Raw genomic sequence first — 25866 nt, 5'->3', positions numbered from 1 at the left:
TCCAGGAGAATAATAAATAACCTATTCCACATTTTCAATAAACACAAACTATAAACACAAAGATGATGTGTTGATTACGTATGTCTTCACATCCCAGAGGCAGCACTGCACTGTCGGAACGAGAAGCACGAGCATTTCGCTACACTCGCATTAACATCTGCTGACCACGTACGTGTATGTGATCAATACAAGTTGATTTGATTTGATTTACTTGATACGGGAGAATCTTTGGTAGCCATTACAGAGTTTACTTTGCACAACTCTCAGTGCAACATTTTATTTATTTGTTTGTTTGTTTTTGTTGGGCTGTAAGGACATGACATCATACATACCCTCCTTAAAGGATCAGCTGAGGTATAATAACTGGAGAAACGCGCTGACCAAAACTCTGGTCAAACAATAGTGTAAAGCAGGGGTAGGCAATCATGGCCCTGGAGAACTACAGACACTTCATGTTTTCCACATAAACAGACCTGAAGACCAGGTGTGCTGAATGTAGGCAATCACTGAACTAATCTATTAACTCAGGTGATCAGGTGAAACAAAATGCTGAAGTACCCGGAGATACTCCACAAACAGGGTTGTCTACCCCTGGTGTAAAAGCATAGTTCCCATTCGGCTAAAAATATCCTGAAAGTAATAATAAAGAAGTTAAATATCCTGGAAGATGAGGACACGGTGAACTAGGTGGAAGTACCATGGATGGATGGACGATAATGACTCTGGGTTCAATTGAACGAACGGGATACTATTACAACCTATTGACCAGTAATTCCATCGCCAGGGGCCAAATCCACAAAGCGTCTCAGAGTAGAAAATCAGTCATAAGTGCTGAGAATAAATACATTTTAACTCCTGCTCTTATGGGTAAAAATAAAGACATTTAACTCCTGCTCTTATGGGTAAAAAATAAAGACATTTAACTCCTGCTCTTATGGGTAAAAATAAAGACATTTAACTCCTGCTCTTATGGGTAAAAAATAAAGACATTTAACTCCTGCTCTTATGGGTAAAAATAAAGACATTTAACTCCTGCTCTTATGGGTAAAAAATAAAGACATTTAACTCCTGCTCTTATGGGTAAAAATAAAGACATTTAACTCCTGCTCTTATGGGTAAAAATAAAGACATTTAACTCCTGCTCTTATGGGTAAAAATAAAGACATTTAACTCCTGCTCTTATGGGTAAAAATAAAGACATTTAACTCCTGCTCTTATGGGTAAAAAAATAAAGACATTTAACTCCTGCTCTTATGGGTAAAAATAAAAGCTATGCATGAAGCCTTGAGTCATAATAAGTGTCAAAAGTCATGTTTTGTTCATTGATCTACACAAAATATTCCATCATGTCAAAGTGGAAAGAAAATTCTACAAATTAACAACTAAAATATAGTTGGTGCATAAGTATTCACCCCCTTCTTTGAGGCAAGAATACATTAGTTCAGATGTAAGATTTGGCTTAACAAACGACAAAGTTATATGGACTCACTGGGTGTGAAATAGTAATAATGATGAATGCCTACCACTTCCTCTGTCCCCCATACATACATATTTTAGTTCCCTCAGTCAAGTAGTGCATTTCTTTTAAAAAATGTAAAAAAAATTGACACCCTTTTCTCCCCAATTTCGTGGTATCCAATTGTTAGTAGTTACTATTTTGTCTCATCGCTACAACTCCCATACGGGCTCGGGAGAGACGAAGGTCGAAATCCATACGTCCTCCGAAACACAAGCCAACCAAGCCGCACTGCTTCTTAACACAGCGCACATCCAACCCGGAAGCACCAATGTGTCGGAGGAAACACCGTGCACCTGGTTAGCGTGCACTGCGCCCGGCCCGCCACAGGAGTCACTGGTGCGCGATGAGACAAGGACATCCCTACAGGCCAAACCCTCCCTAACCCGGACGACGCTGGGCCAATTGTGCATCGCCCCACGGACCTCCTGGTCGCGGCCGGCTGTGACAGAGCCTGGGCGCGAACCCAGAGTCTCCGGTGGCACAGCCCTAGACCACTGCCCCACCCGGGAGGCAAGTAGTGCATTTCAAACACCATGTTGTGCTGCTGCCATGTTGTGTTGCTACCATGCTGTGTTGTGGTCTTAAGTCTCTCTTTATGTACTGTTGTGTTGTCTATCTTGTTGTGGTGTGTGTTTTGTCCTATATTTTTATTTATTTAATTGATTTATATTTTTAATCCCAGCCCCCGTCCCCGTCGGAGGCCTTCTGGTAGGCCGTCATTGTAAATAAGAATTTGTTCTTAATAACTGACTTGCCAGGTTAAATAAAGGTTTAAATAAAAATGACAATAATAAGAAATCAGACATTGAATATCTCTTTAAGCATGGTCAAGTTAATAATGATGTTGCGGATTATGTATTAAACCACCCAGATACATCAAAGATGCAGGCGTCCTTCTGAACTGAGCTGCAGGACAGGAAGGAAACTGCTCAGGGATTTCACCATGAGGCCATTGTAAAACAGCTACAGAGTTCAATGGCTGTGATGGGAGAAAACTGAGGATGGATCAACAACATCGTAGTGACTCCACAATAATGACCTAAATGACAGAGTGAAAAGAAGAATAAAAATATACAGAATAAAAATATTCCAAAACTTTTTTCCCTCCTTCGGTGTGTGTACTTTATTGCATTTATACTTGGGAGATCGCTTTTCAACAGCAAAAGTTAAATGGCGGGAGGACGTCTTTAACAATAATGTTAAAACCTACTCTGAGCTGTGAGTTTTGTTGTTGTCTTAGCAGCACTCCTCCTTTGAGACAACTCCTTGGACTGGTTAACCCAGGACTGAGCAATTTAACAAGTAACATATGAAGGGCGACTGGGCGTCCCCTACCCTACGGCACGCCCTCTCGCATCGTCACACATTCCAGCATCTCCATGGAATCTACCCTAAACATCGATTTATCGGAATAATCAGACCAGTACAGCCTAAAGCAAAGATTAAGGTGCCGTTGCCCTGCTCTGTCATCGACTGACATATTTCTACAACATATGGGGCGTGTTCCTCTGATGCCTGACATATTTTACAACGCCTGGATTGGTATTTTTACATACCATCTAACCACATTATGCGTTAAAACAGTCCGTCGATGACATGGCACAACAATTGGTTGACGCAAGCAACATCTGAGCAGGGTAACGCAACTAAGATGTGGTTATGGTGCTTTCACGACAACTGGGAACTTTCGGAGAAAAAGTTCCCAAAAAAACGGACGGAAAGTCAGAGCTCCCCTCCCCACCCCAGAGTTCCCAGTTGTCTTGAACACACTGAAGTGGGATATTTCCTGAGTTCCCAGTTGTGTTGAACGTGGCATCTGCAAATACCTAAAAAATACCTATCCAGGCCGTTGTGAGATCTGTCAGGGTTCAGCAACGCCCCATAAGGACACTCATCGCTCCAGAACAAGCTTCGAACACAAGAAATTGATCCGTCAATAGGCTCCTTTGATTTGAACGCTACAAAAGAACACCACAACGCTAGTAATTCCCTACTCCAGTAAAACAACGTCATTAAGGCTACATTAGAAGTGCTACAATGTAACCTTCCAGCCAACCAGAATCGGTGGACTCACTCACATGTTTCGTGTGTCCCTTTCACTGCTGAAAAAACATTAATAATAATAATAATAATATATATATACTAGGCTACACTGAAACTGTTACATAATATTACAATCTAGCCTTCCAAGATGTCACATTGTAGCTAATTACACATCCTTGAATTTGAGACAAAATGGCAGTTTGAGATTAAAGTACTTTAGAATGTACTTAAAATCTGGTCGATCTGCCCTTAATGCAGGATAGTAATAATAAGAAAACTCTTGTAGACTACTAAATCATAACAATTAAACAGTGACCAATAACTAAACCCAGGGTCGTTCACAAATAAGAGCGATTTTAAATGGCGATTGTTAGATGTTGTAACGAGATGCGGATATAACGAACGGCTTCGTATACGTTATATAAATAAAGACGTTCAGAAGCTTAAACCTGCACACAATTCTAGGACATGTCGAGTTGGCTTAGATATGTATAAAACCTAACATTGAAGAATGTATAACCCTTTTCAAAGCAAAATAACTTGTGTCTTACTTGTTTCTGACGCTCGGGAATGTTGAAGGGTAGCGGTTGAATCAGGAAGAGTTTAAAGATGGTTGCGCAGTGTAGTTGTGGGTGGGTTCTGTTCCTGATTTCAGCCTTGTTTCCACCAGAGGTTTCCACTGTGTTGGCAACAACCTTTGCATAGAACAAACAGTCAAGTCATTCACGTTGAGTCAAATACAACAACAACAAGAAATGCTTTGAAAGGTGTATAGTCTAATCACAGTCTAGACATGAATCTGTCTTACTGTCTTCATTTTAATGTATGCCTATAGAGGCCTTATGTTTCAGTGTTTTGACATGTAAATTAATACGTAAGGCCTTGCAGTACAGAAATTGTCAGACACAGTTGGGTCTAATGACCTATGAATTGCATGTATTTTCTTTGGGATTTATAGAAACAAATATGGATATGTCGGTTGACACAGTGACATAGATATGTTAATTTATGTTAATTTATGTTAATTTAGAAGTAGCCTATTTAAGAAACAGAATACACCATCCTTAGCAAACAACACGTTTTAAGTTGTGATGTTCTACAGTATTGCATTGCAGTGAATGGAGTGGGCGGAGAACGGAGCCACAGGCGCTCCGTATTAAACCAGTTGGCCAGCACAAAACCCAATTTAAATTATACAGACTCTTAATGAGTAACTCCAAGAACAAATGGTATTTATACATTTTATTGGTTAGTATATTTCTTTAAATATACACACTAGCTTTTCAACATACCAGTATTTGTTAAAACGTATCATAAATGCTGGTATAAATAATAAAATATTACAAATAAAAGTACATCCAATTCCCACCGGGGTCAGCCCATGTCAAGCAAAGAGACAGGTGTTCTTAATGTTTTGTCTACTCAGTGTATATTCCCAAAGATTAGTATGTCTTTACAGCATAGCCCATCTAAAATTTAGCCCAAACAACTTCCTCTCCCCCAACTGTATTTATTTATTTAGCTTCTTTGCACCCCCATTATATATTCTACTTTGCACATTCTTCCACTGCTAATCTACCATTCCAGTGTTTTACATTTATTTTTTTACTTGCTATATTGTATTTACTTTGCCACCATTACCTTTTTTTGCCTTTACCTCCCTTATCTCACCTCATTTGCTGAAATCGTATATAGACTAATTTTTCTACTGTATTATTGACTGTGTTTCTTTTACTCCATGTGTAACTCTGTGTCGTTGTACGTGTCAAACTTTATCTTGGACAGAATTGTAAATGAGAACTTGTTCTCAACTTGCCAACCTGGTTAAATAAAGGTGAAATAAAATAAAAGATAACGCCAGGTGCAGATAGACATGTTGAGCCCAAAGTGGCTTATGGTACCCCCCAATCTATATGGTAAGGGTGGAATCAAGAATTCTGGGTATTAGCTAAATAAACTGTACATTGTCTGTAAAGGGAAGGCTCTCATCCTAACAGTCAGTCAAGACTGTTGGGCTGACGGTTTCATTATTACAATAATTAATCGATATTAAATAATGATTGTTTGAAGAAATGACAAAGTCTCTCAGTACTGAATTTCCACAATATTAGCTGTTCAGGAGTCTTATGGCTTGGGGGTAGAAGCTGTTAAGAAGTCATTTGGACTTGGCGCTCCAGTACCGCATGCCATGCGGTAGCAGAGAGAACAATCTATGACTTGGGTGAAGTCTTTGACAATTTTTAGGGCCTTCCTCTGAAGTACTGGTCCGTACATGCACTACCCTCTGTAGTGCCTTGCGGTCGGAGGCGGTCGGAGGCCGAGCAGTTGCCATACCAGGCAGTGATACAACCAGCTCTTGATGGCGCAGCTGTAGAACCTTATGAGGATCTGAGGACCCATGCAAAATGTTTTCAGTCTCCTGAGGGGTAATAGGCTTTGTCGTGCCCTCTTCACAACTGTCTTGGTGTGCTTGGACCATGTTAGTTTGTTGATGATGTGGTCCAAGAAACTTGAAGCTCTCAACCTGCTCCACTACAGCCCCATCGGTGAGAATGGGGGCATGCTCGGTCCTCCTTTTCTTGTAGTCCACAATCATCTACTTTGTCTTGATCACGTTGAGGGAGAGGTAGTTGTCCTGGCACCACACTGCCAGTTCTCTGACCCCCTCCCTATAGGCTGTCTCATCGTTGTTGGTGATCAGTCTGTTCCGATGACACAACAAACTTAACGATGGTGTTAGAGTCATGCCTGGCCATGCAGTCATGAGTGGACAGGGAGTACAAGAGGGGACTGAGCACGCTCCCCTGAGGGGCCACCGTGTTGAGGATCAGCGTAGCAGATGTATTGTTACCTACCCTTACCACCTGGGAGCGGCCCGTCAGGAAGTCCTGGATCCAGTTGCAGAGGGAGGTGTTTAGTCCCAGGGACCTTAGCTTAGTGATGAGCTTTGAGGGCACTATGGTGTTGAACGCTGAGCTGTAGTCAATGAATAGCATTCTCACATAGGTGTTCCTTTTGTCCAGGCGGGAAAGGGCAATGTTGAGTGTAATAGAAATTGCATCATCTGTGGATCTGTTGGGGCGGTATGCAAATTGGAGTGGGTCTATGGATTCTGGGATAATGGTGTTGATGTGAGCCATGACCCGCCTTTCCAAGCACTTCATGGCTACAGACGTGAGTGCTACGAGTCAGTAGTCATTTAGCCAGTTTACCTTACGCTTCTATCACACCGACAGTCATTGCATTTTAGTTCACCAGAATTACATTCATTTCCAATCAGCATTGTGTTGCAGCGGCAGTTGCAGGGCTTTCAGTTGGATTTTATCGAACGTATGCGTCAAACTGTATGGGCAGACGGCAGAAGGTGAATGTTGAACTTTTGCAAAATACATATCCAGATGATGCTGCGTTATATTTTGCGCAAGAGTGCTGTCGATATGATTGAATCGTTAAAGATCTTGGGCACAGGGACTACGATGGTCTGCTTGAAACACGTTGGTATTACAGACTCAGTCAGGGACAGGTTGAAAATGTCAGTGACAAGACACTTGCCAGTTGGTCAGCGCATGCTCGGAGAACACTTCCTGGTAATCCGTCTGGCCCCGCAGCCTTGTGAATGTTAACCTGTTTGAAGGTCTTAATCCCATCGGCTACGGAGAGCGTGATCACACAGTCGTGCGAAACAGCTGATGCTCTCAAGCATGTTTCAGTGTTACTTGCCTCGAAGTGAGCATAGAAGTAATTTAACTCGTCTGGTGTCACTGGGCAGCTCGCAGCTGTGCTTCCCTTTGTAGTCTGTAATAGTTTGCAAGCCCTGCCACATCCGACGAGCGTTGGAGTCGGTGTAGTATGATTCAGTCTTAGTCCTGTATTGATGCTTTGCCTGTTTGATGGTTCGTCGGAGGGCATAGTGGGATTTCTTATAAGCTGCAGGGTTAGAGTCCCGCTCCTTGAATGTGGCAGCTCTAGCCTTTAGCTCAGTGTGGATGTTGCCTGTAATCCATGGTTTCTGGTTGGGGTATGTACGTACGGTCACTGTGGGTACAATGTCATCGATGCACTTATTGATGAAGCCTGTGACTGATGTGGTGTACTCCTCCTCAATGCCATCGGAAGAATCCCGGAACATATTCCAGTCTGTGCTAGCAAAACAGTCCTGTAGTTTAGCATCTGCTTCATCTGACCACCTTTTTATTGACCGAGTCACTGGTGCCTCCTGCTTTAATTTTTTACTTGTAAGCAGGAATCAGAAGGATATAATTATGGTCAGATTTGCTAAATGGAGGGTGAGGGAGAGCTTTGTATAGTTGGTCTGGAGTTTTTCCCTCCTCAGGTTGCATGTGTAACATACTGGTAGAAATGAGGTAAAACAGATTTCCCTGCATTAAAGTCCCCGGCCACTAAAGGGAGATTACCCACTCACCGTCGGATCTTTACAAGGCACCCAGAACTTTTGTCTCTGATATCGGTCTCTTTCTCCTGCGAATGACGAGGGCCTTGTCGGGTGTCTGAAGTAAATCGTTCCCGTCCGACTTGTTAAATAAAAAGCATTGCTCCAGAATGGGGTGAGTAATCGCTGTCCTGATATCTAGAAACTATTTTTCGGTCATAAAACAAGGTGACAGAAACATGATCAAAATCGGTCACATACACATGGTTAGCAGATGTTATTGGTCACATACACATGGTTAGCAGATGTTATTGGTCACATACACATGGTTAGCAGATGTTATTGGTCACATACACATGGTTAGCAGATGTTATTGGTCACATACACATGGTTAGCAGATGTTATTGGTCACATACACATGGTTAGCAGATGATATTGGTCACATACACATGGTTAGCAGATGTTATTGGTCACATACACATGGTTAGCAGATGATATTGGTCACATACACATGGTTAGCAGATGTTATTGGTCACATACACATGGTTAGCAGATGTTATTGGTCACATACACATGGTTAGCAGATGTTATTGGTCACATACACATGGTTAGCAGATGTTATTGGTCACATACACATGGTTAGCAGATGTTATTGGTCACATACACATGGTTAGCAGATGTTATTGGTCACATACACATGGTTAGCAGATGTTATTGGTCACATACACATGGTTAGCAGATGTTATTGGTCACATACACATGGTTAGCAGATGTTATTGGTCACATACACATGGTTAGCAGATGTTATTGGTCACATACACATGGTTAGCAGATGTTATTGGTCACATACACATGGTTAGCAGATGATAATGAGAGTGTAGCGAAATGCTTGTAGATGTATAAATATAAGGTACAAATAATGTGGAGAAAAAAAACCAATAGCACAATAGGTTAGGGGATCGTAGAACAGCAACCATCTCCTCCGGCGCCATTACATATTATATAGCTTAAGTTATTTATTAATATCTAAACTGCATGGGTAGGCAAAGCCAATACTGAAGTGTAATTTCCCATTTTCAGCATCGTGCACTATTTGCTAACTTCAGCCTATATCAAGGTTAGTGCCTCCCATGGAATGAATATATTATACAGAACACTAATATAAATTCAACAATTCAGCATGCAAATTACAAACTTCCTCAAAAACTTGAGACATCTGCGGCATCGTGTTGTGTGATACAACTGCCCTATAGTCCCAAGCACAAGGTGCACCTGTGTAATGATCATGCTGTTAAAATCAGCTTCAAATTGAGAGACAAGCTTTTTGTGCCGCTGGAAAAATTTTTTTGGGGGGGGAACTTTTATTTCAGTTCATGAAACCAACACTATAATTTAGTTCAGTGTATAATAACGAGGAGAGTGTGAAGCTGGCCCGTATGGCCACCACCCAGATTGGCCACCACCCAGATTGGCAGTCTGCCCACACGTGAGCGCCTCATTGCATATCCTGGGTCCTGTTCAATAAGAAAACGTTTTGAAACTGAGTGCTACCGGAGTAATCTGTCAAATGAAACATCTGCCCGGCCCTCTGGATTCTTTCGTATGTTTTCTACATTCCCAGTTTGTTACTCATGGGTGGGTGTGGGGTGGGTGGGGGTTGTCGCAGAATGCTTGGTCAACAAGTTAGCCAGCTAACTTTCCAAAACTGCTTTTAGTCTTAAAGAAATCTCGACTTTAAAATTGAAACTACTAATATACAACCTTTTTAAAAACCTGATTAAAACAGCCCACATATCACTTGACTATCAGTTAGCTGGGCCATGTAATAATCCTGCTTTCTGGAACACATCCGTGGTTTGTTACATCAATCCTTAGTTTAAAAAAAAAAAATCATCATCATCATCAACAACAGGTTCAAGCACGAGTCACAGCACAATAGCTACATTGTAGTTTTATTCTTTATCAAATTCATAGATTTTGTGTTGGCAGCCAACTACTGTATAACACAGTACTGAAGGAGGCACTCAGCGTATTACATCCGTCCTGTGTACCATAACTTTCCCCCCCCCACCATTCATCCAACCAGTTACAAAAGACACAAAGTTGCACCCTATCTTCTCTCTATATAGTACACTTCTTTTGACCAGGGCCCTTAAGGTTTCCCTATAGTGCTCTGGTCAAAAGTAGTGTTCGATATAGGAGACTAGGGTGCACAAAGTAATTGCACAGGTTGATGTACGTTTAACACAACAACAACAACAACAAAACACGCACGATCGTTCTCCGTTTTAACACTGTGGACTCCGGGGAGGGAGATTTCATTGTGACTGTAAGGCAGAGTAGGTTAACTCTAGTCCAGGGCGTTAGTGTGATCAATATCGATACAGGGCATAGTGGAGTAACGCGCACTAATGCCCCGGACCAGAGCTAGTCTTAGGTGTAAACTTCCGACATGGCCAGAATCGTTGATGAATGTACGTTGGTCTTCAACGTTCTGCTTGCAGCGTCGTATCTTTTCTCCTCATCCTCGATCAACGGAATGCAGCAACAGATCAGTCGTTCCACGAAATGAGTGAGTTTGACATCCCTTTGACATTTTCAGTATGAATCCTACACCCATATTGAATTTTAAAAGCCTGTTATAATTTCAATGAAACACCCTTTAGTAGACCACCGAGTTCATTTTTGTTGTATGAATAAGAATTGCTGAAGTGCTAAAACTCAGCATTTTCCACCACAAACCCCTGTTTACAGTCAAACCCCTGTTTACAGTCAAACCCCTGTTTACAGTCAAACCCCTGTTTACAGTCAAACCCCTGTTTACAGTCAAACCCCTGTTTACAGTCAAACCCCTGTTTACAGTCAAACCCCTGTTTACAGTCAAACCCCTGTTTACAGTCAAACCCCTGTTTACAGTCAAACCCCTGTTTACAGTCAAACCCCTGTTTACTTTATTTGGCACTTTTTTATTTATTTAACACCGAGATGGGAAACATTTTTATTGTGTTGAACATGTTCTCTTTATGACAGAACGAAAAGAATAAAAAAAAAAAAAAAATCCCCCCACCAAGTTACACATTTGATAAGGCACCGAATTGGTGGAATGACCCAGAAAGATTGAGCCGGTTTTCCCCCCGACACATTAAGCCTAGTCCCTGGCTAACACGTTTCTTTAAGGGAGATTCTCCACTGAGCATGCATTTCAGTTCCGGAAGAGGCTTAAATCAGCGTCCGGGAAACTGGCCCTTTGATTTTTTTATACATTTTTTATAGGAGTTGCAGCAATCAACTACTACAGTACAAGAACTAATAGTTTTGGAATGCATAACTATGATAATCATGTTTAAGTGTCACGTCTTCAGTCTCTTAAACAGATGTTCCTTCCTTCAGTCCTGAACTCTCTTCCTGAAAGACAGAAACACATATTTACAACCACACCCAATCAATTAATTCATCAAATCAATCATTGATGGACTTGACAACAACAACAAAAATGTTTTAAAAATAATTACATAACTAGGGCTGTGGGCGGCCATGAAATTGTCAGACAGTGATTGTCAAACAAATAATTAACAGTTAATTACCATGAGACATTTAAAACACGTTTAGCATCTCCTAGCTTCCACGCACAGCCTACAAGCCTTTAAACACGTTTAGCGTCTCCTAGCTTCCACGCACAGCCTACAAGCCTTTAAACACGTTTAGCGTCTCCTAGCTTCCACGCACAGCCTACAAGCCTTTAAACACGTTTAGCGTCTCCTAGCTTCCACACACAGCCTACAAGCCATTGATGCAGACCTTTGGAATGTCTACATTTGAAAAAGTCGAATAAATCCATGTAATATAACCTATACCTTCACAATACATAATTTATTTTAGACAGGTCTATCCCCCATTGTACAAAAGTTGCCTTATTCGATTAGTCCTTCTGTGTGAGAAATAAATATTCTGAACAGTCTGGGACCGTTGTGGGATGCGATAGATCTCAAATTAATACAACAAATCGCATGAAAAAAAAAAAAATGTTTAAAAGCAAAATGCAACAGATCAGAACGTTGAGCTTAAAATATTAGGCTATTTATTCACATTATAAGCACAGAAATGCGCACCTGACAGTAGAATATAAGCGCGAATGTTCCAAAATGCAATCAACTTAGCGGGAAAACATGCCAGTTGGGCTCAACACCGAGTGTAAAGCGGGTTAATGTGCTTAAGTTTTTAAAATAAAGTTATTTGGCTACTTTAGTTGTGCTACAAAGGCCTATGGGCTAGGCTACACGAGGTGTGCGACTATGATTTGAATAAGTTGCAAAAGTGATAGGCTAATATTTTCCACCCATCAGACTATTCTTAAAGTTGTCTTTATATATACTAAAATCACACACACAGAGTGAAATGTGTTTTGATGTGGAATGTACCATTATCATGAAACCGGGGCAGCGGGAACAAAAGACATGTCATCTATGCACTGAAATAGCAACTGGAGGAGGCACCCCCCCCCCATGTGTGGTTCATTTTCATCCCAGCCAGATAGGCTATACTCCTGTCGTAAAGAGAAGCAATGTGCTTAATATTAGGACATTTGAGAAAGAAAGTATGCCTAGCCTATAGAAAGCTGATGGGATCCTCCTCTTATTAAGAGGCCATCACTTCTGTTTTCTCTCGCAATTGCATAGCCTATAGAAATGTTACGCAACATGAGCTCTCATGACGAGTTGGATTTTCTAAAACATTTGCATTGATGTCAGAGTGATTGGAGGAACAATAGAGTGCCGACTACCAGGCAACTATCAAGTTTGGTAGGCTACTAATGACCATCAGCAGCATCAGAGCTTGGAGAAGCCAAGTTACTGTCACGTGGAATTTGACTGCGGGTCATGACTCGTGACCGCCGTTGTGTAACAGCCCTATAACCACACCCATGCAGCAGTTAAACAGTATTAGGTGTAGTCATTCAAGCGAAGGTATTCCACTAAGCATACACATTCATTCAGAGCGACTTTCAGTACAGCGAGTGCATATTTTTAGTACGTTTCTGTGATCCCTGTGGGAATTGAACCCACAACCTTGGCGTAATAAAGCAGGGACGGATTGGCCTCATTAGAGCAGTCCTGTAGAGTGTTGTGGTTATTCTGCTTCAGAGTGAACTTTAAGAGCTGCTGGAGTTGTGGTGGCTGCTTGGCCCAGGTCTTTGTTTTTTTTTCTTTTTCACATCATTTGTAATTCATTTTGTACATAATGTTGCAGCTACCGTCTCTTATGAACGAATAGAGCTTCTGAACATCAGAACAGCGATCACTCACCTCGAACTGGACAAAGATTTTCTATTTAACGTGTCTGACGCAAAGGGTATACTCGCTTTGTCATGACAAGGCCCTGTCATCGGCGTGAAGAAAAAAGAGGGCGGGGTGCCTTGTCAGAATTTGCTTACGACTAGGTAAACCACCACTACCCAACGTTCAATCATTGGAAAACAAATAGGATGATCTATGATGAAGACAACGAACAGGACATAACTTGTGTTTCACAGAGATGGGGCTGAAAGACGACACGGATCATTTAGAGCTGGACTAGTTTCTCTGCGCATCGGCAGGGCACTTACATCTGGTAAGATGAGGGGATGTGTCCATTTGTCAAAACCTGCGGATGCGTAATGTCTAATATTAAAGAAGTCTCGAGGTATTGCTTGCCTGAGGTAGAATACCTCATGATAAGCTGTAGACCACACACTATCTACCAAGAGAGTTCTCGTCTATAATATTCGTAGCCATCTCTTTACCACCACAAACCGATGCTGCCACTAAGACCGCACTCAACGAGCTGTATAAGGCCATAAGCAAACAAGAAAAATGCTCAACCAGAAGCGGCGCTCCTAGTGGCTGGGGACTTTAATGCAGGCAAACTTAAATCCATTTGACCTCCTTTCTACCAGCATGTCACATGTGCAGCCAGAAAAACAATTCCACACAATTTTACACCACATACAGAGATGCAAACAAAGCTTTCCCTCCATTTGACAAACCTGACCATAAGTCTATCCTCTTGATTTCGCGCGGCAAAACAGATTACCAGGACGTGTACTCAAAGCATTAACGGACCATCTGGAAAGTGTCTTCACTGACATTTCAACCTCTCCCTGACCGAGTCTAATACTTACATGTTTCAAACAGACCACCATAGTCCCTGTGCCCAAGAAAGCAGAGTTAACCTGCCTAAATGATTAGTGTCCCGTAGCACTCATATCGGTAGCCTTGAAGTGCTTTGAAACACTGGTCGTGGCTCACAACACCATCATGCTGGAAACCCTAGACCCACTCCAATTCGCATACCGCCCCAACAGATGATGCAATCGCACTCCATACTGCCCTTTCCCACCTGGACAAAAGGAACACCTATGTGAGAATGCTGTTCTTTGACTACAGCTCAGCGTTCAACACCATAGTGCCCTCAAAGCTAATCACTAAGCTAAGGATCCTGGGACTAAACACCTCCCTCTGCAACTGGACCCTGGACTTCCTGACGGGCTGGCCCCAGGTGGTAAGGGTAGGTAACACACACTGATCCTCAACACGGGGGCCTCTCAGGGGTGCGTGCTTAGTCCTCTCCTGTACCTCCTGTCCACTCATGACTACACGGCCAGGCACGACTCCAACACCATCATTAAGTTTGCTAACGACAAACGTTGCAGTAGTCCTGATCACCGACAACGATGAGACAGCCTCCAGGGAGGAGGTCAGAGACCTGGCAGTGTGTTGCCTGGACAATAACTTCTCCCTCAATGTGAGAAAGACGAAGGAGCTGATGGTGGATTATAGGAAAAGGAGGGCCAAACAGGCGCCCATCAACATCGAAGGGGATGAGGTGGAGCAGGTCTAGAGTTACTTGGTGTCCACATCACCACCAAACTATCATGGTCCAAAAACACCAAGACAGTTGTGAAGAGGGGCACGACAAAGCCTAGTCCCCCTCAGGAGACTGAAAAGATTTGGCGTGGGTCCCCTGATCCTCAAAAAGTTATACAGCTGCATCATCGAGAGCATCTTGACCGGTTGCATCACTGCCTGGTATGAAAACTGCTCGGCATTTGGTTAAATGTAAGGCGCTACAGAGGGTAATGCAAACGGCCCAGTACATCACTGGGGCCAAGCATCCTGCCATCCAGGACCTATATACTAGGCGGTGTCAGAGGAAGGACCTAAAAAATGTCAAAGACTCCATCCACCCTAGTCATAGACTGTTCTCTCTGTTACCGCACGGCAAGCGGTACCGGAGCACCAAGTCTAGGACCAAAAGGCTACTTAGCAGCTTCTACCCCCAAGACAAAAGACTGCTGAACAATTAACCAAAATGGCCACCCGGACTATTTACATTAACCCCCCCACCCCCTATGTTTTTACACTGTTGCTACTCGCTGTTTATTATTTATACATACCGTAATTTCCGGACTATAAGCCGCTACTTTATTCCCACGCTTTGAACCTCGCGGTTTATACAATGACGCGGCTAATTTATGGATTTTTCCCGCTTTCACAAGATTCGTGCCGCCAAAAAAAACTGAGCACCGTCACATAATGTGACGTAAGTCGAGCGCGCTCAAACTTCCCATCATTCTGATTACGGTAGTAATTTTGTCACCCTCATCATAGCAAAGACACGGAGAAATGCATATGATGCCGCTTTCAAGTTGAATGGGATCGTTCTGGCTGTTGGAAAAGGAAATAGAGCTGCTGACAGCGTGGAGCATTGTCAACAAAATCCACTATCATCAACGGGTTTCGAAAGGCTGGACTGCTGCGTGTTGAAGAGGGCAGCGATCCAACATCGGATGAAGCAATTCTGAGGCTGTTCAACTCCGACACCGAAGGAGATGACTTCAGTGGTTTCAGTGCACAGGAGGAGGAAGATAGTGACCAATGACTTTCTTGGTAGGCTACCGTTTACTGCTATTTTTTTTATTTTTGTTACAAGTTTAGTTTAAAAGCCTATTTATTTTTGTTACAAGCCGTGTTTCGTTTAAAGGCTGCAGTGCCTACTTACTTAGACATGTGCAGCTTATTTATGTACAAAATACATGTTTTTTTTTAATTCAGTGGGTGCGGTTTATATTCAGGTGCGCTTAATAGTCCAGAAATTACAGTAGTCATTTTCTCTCAACTAACCTGTGCCCCCGCACGTCGACTCCCCCTGTATACAGCCTCGTTATTGTTGCCCTTTTATTCAGTAATTATTTCGCTTCAAACTGCATTGTTAAGGGCTTGTAAGTAAGTATTGTAAGGTTAAGGTTGTATTCGGTGCATGTGACAAATAAAATTGTATTTGATTTGAACATTCCGCTGAATGTGGCCCACGGTCATGTACCTTTAGCTGGGCTACGTCCTCTGTGTCAGCCTGTGGGGAGTCTCCTGCCTCTTTCAGAATGTCCAGCTGAGCCTGGAGTTCTACAGTCTTCTGAGCCTGGAGTTCTACAGTCTTCTGAGCCTGGAGTTCTACAGTCTTCTGAGCCTGGGTGGTCAAGATCACGTAAAATAAAAGACACAAGTCAGTCAAATAACCAGTCACGCAGTCAGTCATACTGACAAGTCGCTGTCTAACTAAACAGTTTGTAAGCCAATGTCAAAGTTCTGCCCTCTTCCGATTGGCTGTTGCACGTACCTGTTCAAACTCCTCCGTGGTTTGACTCAACTGGGACTGGACCTTGAGACGCACAAAACATTAGGATATAATGCATTACACACAGTGTCAGAAGATGAAGAAGTGGCTGGACACTGAGATGTGCCCCCCCCCCTTGCCACAGACACAAATAGATAAAAGCATTAAAGAGCTTGTAATGACTTGCGCACCAGCACACACAGCCACCCACCCACACATGCAGACAGCCACCCACCCACGCAGACAGCCTTCCACGCAGGCACACACCCACCCACACACCCACCCACGCAGGCACACACCCACCCACACAGGCACACACCACTCTGTGCCATGTCAGTGCATCACTCAACACCAGGCAATAAGAAGCATCACTTAAAAAACAAACAAAATGGCTGTACAGTGGACAACTAAATCCAAGCAGTGAGTGATTATTCTTAGAATAGAGAGTGAGCCAAGCTGTGGTTCGGGCAGCTGATAGTCAACACACTGGGTGGTTAAAACAAACGCAGCTGCTGCGTACGGAGAGAACTGGACAGACTGGACACACCGCCTATAATAATACATTAATAATAACACTGACAAAAGTCAAGACAATGGCCTCACAACATTCTTGAACTTGAGAAACAACCCAGGTTGACAGTGACACACCCAAGTCTGAAGCATAGGAATACCCATGTTGCTAGGCCGCTCTCATGTGTTCGTTAGTTCGGCATGTATCACACACACACAGTATCAGTTAAAAGTTTGGGCACACCTACTCATGGGTTTCTTTATTTTTTTTCTATTTTCTACATTGTAGAATAATAGTGAAGACATCGAAACTATGAAATAACCCATATAGAATCATGTTGTAACACAAAAAACGAAGAGTTGGGATTCTTCAAAGTACCTACCCTTTGCTTTAATGACAGCTTTGCACACTCTTGGAATTCTGTCAACCAGCTTCACGAGGAATGATTTTCCAGTCTTGAAGGAGTTCCCACATATGCTGAGCACTTGTTGGCTGCTTTTCCTTCGCTCTGTGGTCCAACTCATCCCAAACCATCTCCATTGGATTGAGATCGGGTGATGGTGGAGGCCAAGTCATCTGATGCAGCACTCAACTTCTTGGATAAAGCCATTTAACAGGACGTTTTTTTTTTTACCAAATAGGGCTATCTTCTGTATACCACCCCTACCTTATTCACAACAACTGATTGCCTCAAATGCATTAACATTAAGGAAAGAAAATCCACAAATGAACTAGGCACACCTGTTAATTGAAATGCATTCCAGGTGACTACCTCATGAAGCTGGTTGAGAGAATGCCAAGTGTGCAAAAAGTTGTCAAGGCAAAGGGTGGCTACTTTGAAGAATCTCAAATATAAAATACATTGAGTTATTATACGATTACATATGTGTTATTTCATAGTTTTGATGTCTTCACTACTTTTCTACAATGTAGAAAATAGTAAAAATAAAGAAAAACCCTGGAATGAGTAGGTGTCCAAACATTCGACTGGTACTGTACACAAACCAAAAATCACACACACAGCCTTGTTTAGCTCTGTAGCTCCTCTAACAGCCGGTTGCTGCTGCTGGAGTGAAACACTTTTTGCACAACAAAACAAAGTTTATGGCCACAATTTTTTTAAACATTAAAAACAAATCTTTTTTTTAATTAAATTTTTCTATTTTTCAACTCCAGATAGAAGTGCTCATCCTCATTTCACCCATTTTTAATGGATAGGCAATACAGTAGGCAGGCTATCAGCGCATCACCCACCACCTTGCAATCTAAGCTGGAGACGGTGTGCATTTTGAAATCATATATTTAAATTGTTGGAAACCTGGGAGATTTAAAAAAAAAAACTTCATATGATGAGAAATGTCTCACCTTTTGCTTCAAAGTCAAAAATCACAGTACATGGAGGCAATTATTTGTATTTTATAAAGCCGTTGAAACCAGGATTTGTCTCCTCTTCTACTGGTTTTCATAATTAAAAGTTGAAGTTTTAAAGGCACCAGCCGGGTCATATCAACGACCCAGCCGGGTCATATCAACGACCCAGCCGGGTCATATCAACGACCCAGCCGGGTCATATCAACGACCCAGCCGGGTCATATCAACGAGGCAAGCCAGTTAAGAACCAATTCTTATTTTCAATGACGGCCTAGAAACAGGGGCAGAAAGACAGATTTGTACCTTGTCAGCTCGGGGGTTTGAACTTGCAACATTCCGGTTACTAGTCCAACGCTCTAACCACTAGGCTACCCTGCCACCTCTACACTCCAGGCTACCCTGCCGCCTCTACACTCTAACCGCTAGGCTACCCTGCCGCCTCTACACTCTAACCGCTAGGCTACCCTGCCGCCTCTACACTCTAACCGCTAGGCTACCCTGCCGCCTCTACACTCTAACCGCTAGGCTACCCTGCCGCCTCTACACTCTAACCACTAGGCTACCCTGCCCACCTCTAACCGCTAGGCACCCTGCCGCCTAACCACTAGGCTAGGCTACCCTGCCGCCTCTACACTCTAACCGCTAGGCTACCCTGCCGCCTCTACACTCTAACCGCTAGGCTACCCTGCCGCCTCTACACTCTAACCACTAGGCTACCCTGCCACCTCTACACTCTAACCGCTAGGCTACCCTGCCGCCACCTCTAACACTCTAACCGCTAGGCTACCCTGCCACCTCTACACTCTAACCGCTAGGCTACCCTGCCACCTCTACACTCTAACCACTAGGCTACCCTGCCGCCTCTACACTCTAACCACTAGGCTACCCTGCCACCTCTACACTCTAACCGCTAGGCTACCCTGCCGCCTCTACACTCTAACCGCTAGGCTACCCTGCCGCCTCTACACTCTAACCGCTAGGCTACCCTGCCACCTCTACACTCTAACCACTAAGGCTACCCTGCCACCTCTACACTCTAACCGCTAGGCTACCCTGCCGCCTCTACACTCTAACCAGGCTACCCTGCCGCCTCTACACTCTAACCGCTAGGCTACCCTGCCCTCTACACTCTAACCGCTAGGCTACCCTGCCGCCTCTACACCGCTAGGCTAACCACTAGGCTAGGCCCTGCCACCTCTACACTCTAACCTAACCGCTAGGCTACCCTGCCACCTCTACACTCTAACCGCTAGGCTACCCTGCCACCTCTACACTCTAACCACTAGGCTACCCTGCCGCCTCTACACTCTAACCGCTAGGCTACCCTGCCACCTCTACACTCTAACCACTAGGCTACCCTGCCACCTCTACACTCTAACCGCTAGGCTACCCTGCCACCTCTACACTCTAACCACTAGGCTACCCTGCCACCTCTACACTCTAACCACTAGGCTACCCTGCCACCTCTACACTCTAACCACTAGGCTACCCTGCCACCTCTACACTCTAACCACTAGGCTACCCTGCCACCCAGCCTAGTTGTTGCATCTCCATGTTTTTTAACAGAGATGTTTTTTTTTAATCTCCGTCACATGAAACCGCTAACATCACAAGTTTTTTTTCCCGAACAGTATTTTACCACAAATGTCCTTTTCTTTGGCTGCTTCATTACAGTAGTTATAGTAATATAGCCTTTTAGCTGTGTGGACGATAGGCTTGCTATTGTTTCACATTTCAATTAATCTCTAAATGTTCATCCATTTCATAAACCTTCCTAATTAGACTGTTCTGATGACTATATTATTGTGGTAGCGACCAGTTTTCAGGACCCTCCAGCAGAGCAGTCCGGCAGTAAAAGGATGCCCCATGACCTATAACCTCCGATGCATCCTGACCTCGGGCTCCGATTGTCCGTTCTGTGCCCCGGCCTCAGGGACCGCCTTCTGGCTCTGAGCGTGCTCCGTCGCCTCACTCAGCTGACCTCTGACCTGGAACAGGAAGCTCCAGGGGTTAGGGACAAGAGGAAGAGAACTTGGATACACAAACTGATACGCACACTAAGTTGACCTCAACTGGCGACCCGCTGATGTTCCGGTCAGGACCACAGGAAACAGGTGCGCACTCACACTTACCGTAGCCAGCTCTTCCCTGTGCGTCTGGGCCTGCGTCTGGGCCTGCGTCTGGGCCTGCGTCTGGGCCTGCGTCTGGGCCGACTCCAGCTGGCTCTGAGACTCTGACAGCAGCTTCTTCAACTAGAGAACAGACACACTCCGTAATGTATTACAATCCATGGTCACTCACTATCAGCCACACACACAAAACAGCCTTGTCATATCGGATTATGTTTTTCCTAGTCAGCGTACCGGTGACTGTTTCTACTATATGAATGTTGATGTGTATAACTAGTGTACCCATCTATGGTCTATATAATAATATGTTTGGTGGGTGCTTGTGTGTGTCCTATTTCACACACACACACACACACACACACAGAGGAAAATGTTTTTTTTTTTGCATATCCCAACACCCTGAGCGACACCATCTGGGAGTGGGGTTAGGGTCTGCCATCATCAACGGTGACCCTGGAGCAATTAGGGTTAAGTGCCTTGCTCAAGTTCACGTCGACATAATTTCCACCTGGTCGACTCTGGGATTTGGACAAGCTGCCGGGCCGTGATGAATGTAGATGTGTACCTGTGCCATTTCCTCCTCCGTCTCAGACTGTTTCTCCAACTGGGCTTCCAGAAGCGTCACCTGCTCCTTCAGCTGCAGAGAAAGGGAAAGAGTGAGGAGTCCATTACTAAAACAGCACCAGTCACTACACCAGACCTGATAATTAAACATCCAGACAGTCACTACACCAGACCTGATAATTAAACATCCAGACAGTCACTACACCAGACCTGATAATTAAACATCCAGACAGTCACTACACCAGACCTGATAATTAAACATCCAGACAGTCACTACACCAGACCTGATAATTAAACATCCATCAGACAGTCACTACACCAGACCTGATAATTAAACATCCAGACAGTCACTACACCAGACCTGATAATTAAACATCCAGACAGTCTACACCAGACCTGATAATTAAACATCCATCACTACAGACCTGATAATTAAACATCCAGACAGTCACTACACCAGACCTGATAATTAAACATCCAGACAGATAATTAAACATCACAGTCACACCAGACCTGTCATAATTAAACATTAAACATCAGACAGTCACTACACCAGACCTGATAATTAAACATCCATCAGACAGTCTGATAATTAAACATACACCAGACCTGATAATTAAACATCCATCAGACAGTCACTACACCAGACCTGATAATTAAACATCCAGACAGTCACTACACCAGACCTGATAATTAAACATCCAGACAGTCACTACACCAGACCTGATAATTAAACATCCAGACAGTCACTACCAGACCTGATAATTAAACATCCAGACAGTCACTACACACCTGATAATTAAACATCCAGACAGTCACCTGATAATTAAACACCAGACCTGATAATTAAACATCCAGACAGTCACCACACCTGATAATTAAACATCCATCAGACAGTCACTACACCTGATAATTAAACATCCAGACAGACCTGATAATTAAACAAGACATCCATTAAACAGACAGTCACTACACCTGATAATTAAACATCCAGACAGTCACTACACCAGACCTGATAATTAAACATCCAGACAGTCACTACACCAGACCTGATAATTAAACATCCAGACCATCAGACAGTCACTACACCAGACCTGATAATTAAACATCCAGACAGTCACTACACCAGACCTGATAATTAAACATCCAGACAGTCACTACACCAGACCTGATAATTAAACATCCAGACAGTCACAACACCAGACCTGATAATTAAACATCCATCAGACAGTCAATTAAACACCAGACCTGATAATTAAACATCCAGACAGTCACTACACCAGACCTGATAATTAAACATCCATCAGACAGTCACTACACCAGACCTGATAATTAAACATCCATCAGACAGTCACTACACCAGACCTGATAATTAAACATCCATCAGACAGTCACTACACCAGACCTGATAATTAAACATCCAGACAGTCACTACACCAGACCTGATAATTAAACATCCAGACAGTCACTACACCTGATAATTAAACATCCAGACAGTCACTACACCAGACCTGATAATTAAACATATTACACCAAGCATTATGATAAAACCATTCAGGTGAACATTAATTAATTTATTAAACCTGTTCTATGCTTTGGTTTCCTGTCTTCAAGCTCTCTGCAGTCTCCTCCAGAGTATGCACTTGTTCCAGGGCCTAGTGTGAGTAGAAAGGGTGTGGTTTAGAACAGGGCCACAGACGGAGACAATTCTACAGACATGGCCAATGATTACAGAGAGGAGATATAAAACATGTTCAAATTTAAACACTGCTACTTCACCTTCTTCAACTGGTCCTCAGAGTCGGCCATCTTGGACTTCCACACCAGCTCCTCCCCCTCAACACTCTTCTGAAGGTTCGTCAGCATTCCTTCCTGTGGTTGGAGAAAGATCCATGACTTGGAGACCACAACTCGCTCTCACACACACGAGGTGGTTTTGTTTCACATCTTTATCGATGCAGGCGTTGGGGGATAAGTTCAGCACATCTATTTCCCATCCACACCCCGCTCTCTCTCAAACACGCTATTGTCTTTATTTGTAAAAAAAGGCTGTAGGCCAAATTTCTAGTTTATTTAGAGATGCGGGTGACTGTAGACCAATTGGGCATGTTGTATCAGTGTAAGTCCTTACGGTTTCAGCCAGGATTGTCCTGTACTGGTCACACTGTGCCTGCAGTGTCCCGTGGCTGTCCTCTGCCTCCTTCAGTTTCTCCAACAGCTCCTGGAGTCAAAACACCACAGACAGAACCAATAAGAAAGTCAATGGACTTTTGATTAAAAATGTTATATTTGTCTTCGGTGCTCTGGTTTACAGGTAAAGGGTAAAAACCAGACACTACACAGACTGCATTATACATGGTTAACATATTACATAACAATAACGTCTGTCAGACCAGACAAAGTCAATAATAATTTATTATGGCTCAGTCTTACCGGCAGCTCTGTGCTCGGCTGGGACTCTTGGCTCTGCTGGACCTGAGCGAGGATCTCCTGTACCTTCTGTGATTGGTCCCTAGCTTCCCTTAGCTCCTCTCGTAGTGATTTCATCATAGCTTCTCTCTCTGCCAGACTAATGAAGAACCAAGGGGACAGAAACAGTTTAGTTTCCTTTTTCTATAGAAGAGCCAGAAACCCATTTAGCTTCATTTGTATTGTTTCACTGTAAAGTGTATAGCCATTTTGAAGAGACTTTAAATCTCGTTTGTTTTTGATATTCCATAAGGGAAAGAACAATTTCAAAATAATAAGTGTGTTTGTTGATGAGCAACGTTCCAGGTACCTGGTTTGTAGCGCGGCCAGTTCTGCTGTGTTGTGCGACTGCTGAAACAACAAAACAGATCCTTCACTGATACGGATCACGTTGCTATAGACAAGCAAGGAAACTATAGCCTGGTCACCAGATCGGTTTGTGCCGTCTTGCCAAAATCCTAATGGTCATGGTCATACCGAACGCCAATAGGAGTTGGCTATACAGCACAAACAGGCCTGGGACCAGGCTAATGTGACTGTAGGAGAGGAAAGGGGAACGTACAATGGTGCTGCTCTGGGCCTGTTCAGATTCTTCTTTGAGTTGAATGTCTTCCTCTTCTAGTGTTACTTCCTGGCTCTCACTCTTCTCCAGACTGGATGGAAGAGCACATGGTTCACCAGCATTAGACAATGGAGTGTTTTACTGTAATAAAGATGTATGGAATTGATAGGTTTTTTTGTAGAGTTGTGCACAAGACATAGAACTACTATAACTGACAGTCCTATTCGAGTCACTGTTCTGTCCCCTGGTCAATGTATTACTGTGAAACAAGGCAATGTTCTGTCCCCTGGTCAATGTTCTGTCCCCTGGTCAATGTTCTGTCTCCTGGTCAATGTTCTGTCCCCTGTCCCCTAGTCAATGTTCTGTCCCCTGGTCAATGTTCTGTCCCCTGTCCCCTGGTCAATGTTCTGTCCCCTGGTCAATGTTCTGTCCCCTGGTAAATGTATTACTGTGAAACATGGCAATGTTCTGTCCCCTGGTCAATGTTCTGTCCCCTGTCCCCTGGTCAATGTTCTGTCCCCTGGAACAAGCCAATGTTCTGTCCCCTGGTCAATGTTCTGTCCCCTGGTCAATGTTCTGTCCCCTGTCCCCTGGTCAATGTTCTGTCCCCTGGAACAAGCCAATGTTCTGTCCCCTGGAACAAGCCAATGTTCTGTCCCCTGGAACAAGCCAATGTTCTGTCCCCTGGAACAAGCCAATGTTCTGTCCCCTGGAACAAGCCAATGTTCTGTCCCCTGGAACAAGCCAATGTTCTGTCCCCTGGAACAAGCCAATGTTCTGTCCCCTGGAACAAGCCAATGTTCTGTCCCCTGGAACAAGCCAATGTTCTGTCCCCTGGAACAAGCCAATGTTCTGTCCCCTGGTAAATCTACTTCCCTGGAACAAGCCAATGTTCTGTCCCCTGGAACAAGCCAATGTTCTGTCCCCTGGTAAATCCATTTCCCTGGAACAAGCCATCAATAAAATGATAACATACCCATTGAGTAGCTGATCAGACTCTCCTGAGACATCAGCCTGGTAAAAAAAAATAAAAAAAATTTAAAAAATCAATATTAAGATGCCTTTATTGGTCTGCTTTATCCCAAACCCTCTGGGGAAAAAAACACACACACGTTGGAGCAGGGGACTGCCACACTGGGCGCCATGGAGCAGTTGTGGTGGGACGGTAAAGTGCCTTGCTCAAGGGCATAACGGCAGGCAAAGGCATCTAGGATTTGATATAAGCAACCCGTTGGTTGCCAGATATATATTTTTTTTGCAGACTCACTTATCTAACCACTAGGCTATATGTCAACCCAAGTTAACCACGAGAACATGTCAATATTCATAATGGAAATAAACTGTCGTGTAAATATAGAAATGGTACCGATTTTAGCGCCAAACTTTGGGGCGCTACGGGAGAGTTTAGTAGTTGTTCCATCTCTTCTTTAAGCTGTTTCAGTTCTTCCTGAAGGGACACCACCAGGCATCTGTCCTCACTAAAATGAAATAAAAGAGATACATATGAGAATGTTCCGGTACGTAATAGCAGAATTACACAAAGCTGGTGACTGAATCAAACGGATGATTTAAAACAGGTAGAGGGGGGGGGGGCTAGACGTACCTGTTAGGTGCCTGCTCGGTCTCAGCTGTAATGACCTGTCGCAACAGAGTGAGAAG

General features: G+C 43.5%; 2 protein-coding genes across 2 annotated transcripts in view; both read right to left on the bottom strand.

Annotated features, from left to right (window-relative positions):
• The window catches only part of LOC118378038 (annexin A4-like), a 34180-nt gene extending 29912 nt beyond the window's left edge, over positions 1-4268 (bottom strand). The window contains exon 1 of the mRNA XM_052477626.1: positions 4114-4268. The gene's annotated coding sequence lies outside the window, so the exon portion shown is untranslated. The remainder of the gene's footprint in view (positions 1-4113) is intronic.
• Positions 4269-10938: 6670 nt separating this feature from the next.
• The window catches only part of LOC118378039 (ribosome-binding protein 1-like), a 50536-nt gene continuing 35608 nt past the window's right edge, over positions 10939-25866 (bottom strand). Inside the window, exons 11-25 of the mRNA XM_052477627.1 lie at positions 25811-25845; positions 25574-25685; positions 25184-25221; positions 24208-24298; positions 23956-23996; positions 23610-23745; positions 23308-23397; positions 22956-23048; positions 22760-22831; positions 21178-21249; positions 20610-20735; positions 20379-20471; positions 16605-16646; positions 16311-16454; positions 10939-11357 (exon numbers count right to left, since the gene is read on the bottom strand). Coding sequence (XP_052333587.1) covers positions 11319-11357; positions 16311-16454; positions 16605-16646; positions 20379-20471; positions 20610-20735; positions 21178-21249; positions 22760-22831; positions 22956-23048; positions 23308-23397; positions 23610-23745; positions 23956-23996; positions 24208-24298; positions 25184-25221; positions 25574-25685; positions 25811-25845 — 1224 coding nt within the window. The 3' untranslated portion in view covers positions 10939-11318. The remainder of the gene's footprint in view (positions 11358-16310; positions 16455-16604; positions 16647-20378; positions 20472-20609; positions 20736-21177; positions 21250-22759; positions 22832-22955; positions 23049-23307; positions 23398-23609; positions 23746-23955; positions 23997-24207; positions 24299-25183; positions 25222-25573; positions 25686-25810; positions 25846-25866) is intronic.

The sequence above is a fragment of the Oncorhynchus keta genome, chromosome 24 (genome assembly GCF_023373465.1).
Source record: "Oncorhynchus keta strain PuntledgeMale-10-30-2019 chromosome 24, Oket_V2, whole genome shotgun sequence".
In the NCBI taxonomy this organism is placed as follows: domain Eukaryota; kingdom Metazoa; phylum Chordata; class Actinopteri; order Salmoniformes; family Salmonidae; genus Oncorhynchus; species Oncorhynchus keta.
Note: the sequence above shows the minus strand (reverse complement) of the source record. Positions and strands in the feature narration are given on the sequence as shown.